We start from the raw sequence: 761 nt of genomic DNA, 5'->3' as shown, positions 1-761 counted from the left end.
GCAGGTTCCCCTCCAGGCGCAGCTCCTTCAGCGAGCCCAGCCCCCTGAAAGCATCCGGGGCCAGGTGAGACAGTCGGTTGCCGCTGAGTGAGAGCTTTGCCAGGCCAGGCAGGTGCTGGAAGAGCCCCCCTGTCAGCTGCTGCAGGGTGTTGCTGGCCAGCAGCAGGGTGTGAAGGGAGCGCAGCGGCCCAAAGATGTCTGGGTGGCGAAGGGAGCTCTGCTGGTTCCCTGAGAGGTCGAGGAAGCGCAACTTGGCCAGGCCAGTGAAGGCACCGCGACTCAGCCAGCGGATGCGGTTGGACTCCAAGTGCAGATAGAGTAAGTTTGGCAGCCCTGAGAAAGTGGAATCGCCCAGCGAGCCCAACTCGTTGCCATCCAGCCGCAGCTTGACAAGGCTGTCGAGGCCAGAGAAGGAGGCAGCGCTGAGACGGCCGATCTCGTTGGCGTTCACGTAGAGGATGCGCAGCTTGGCCAGGGTGCTGAGGGTGCCAGGGGCCAGCGCTGGCAGCAGGTTGTTGCCCAAATAAAGCTCCTCCAGCCGCTCCAGGCGCTCAAAGGCCTTAGGGTGCAGCGAGCGGATCCGGTTGTACTGTAGGTCCAGGCGCTGGAGCCCTGCCAGGCGGTGGAAGTCGAAGGCGGAGATGTTGGCGATGAAGTTGCCCCCGAGGCTGTAGGTGAGGATATCCTGCGGCTCGGCAGTCTTGGGCACGGAGCGCAGGCCCCGGTTGGTGCAGAGGAGGTGCTGGTGCTGCTGGCAGTCG

General features: G+C 64.3%; 1 protein-coding gene across 1 annotated transcript in view; it reads right to left on the bottom strand.

The window, feature by feature from the left end:
• Positions 1-757, bottom strand: part of TRIL (TLR4 interactor with leucine rich repeats) — a gene marked incomplete at its 5' end in the record, with an annotated part of 2,338 nt that extends 1,581 nt beyond the window's left edge. Inside the window, one exon of the mRNA XM_031057629.1 lies at positions 3-757. Within this exon, the coding sequence (XP_030913489.1) occupies positions 3-757 (755 nt within the window). The remainder of the gene's footprint in view (positions 1-2) is intronic.
• Positions 758-761: the final 4 nt, after the last annotated feature.

The sequence above is a fragment of the Geospiza fortis genome, unplaced genomic scaffold (genome assembly GCF_000277835.1).
Source record: "Geospiza fortis unplaced genomic scaffold, GeoFor_1.0 scaffold95, whole genome shotgun sequence".
In the NCBI taxonomy this organism is placed as follows: Eukaryota; Metazoa; Chordata; class Aves; order Passeriformes; family Thraupidae; genus Geospiza; species Geospiza fortis.
The sequence above is the reverse complement of the archived record's forward strand: the minus strand, read 5'-3'. Positions and strand labels throughout refer to the sequence as shown.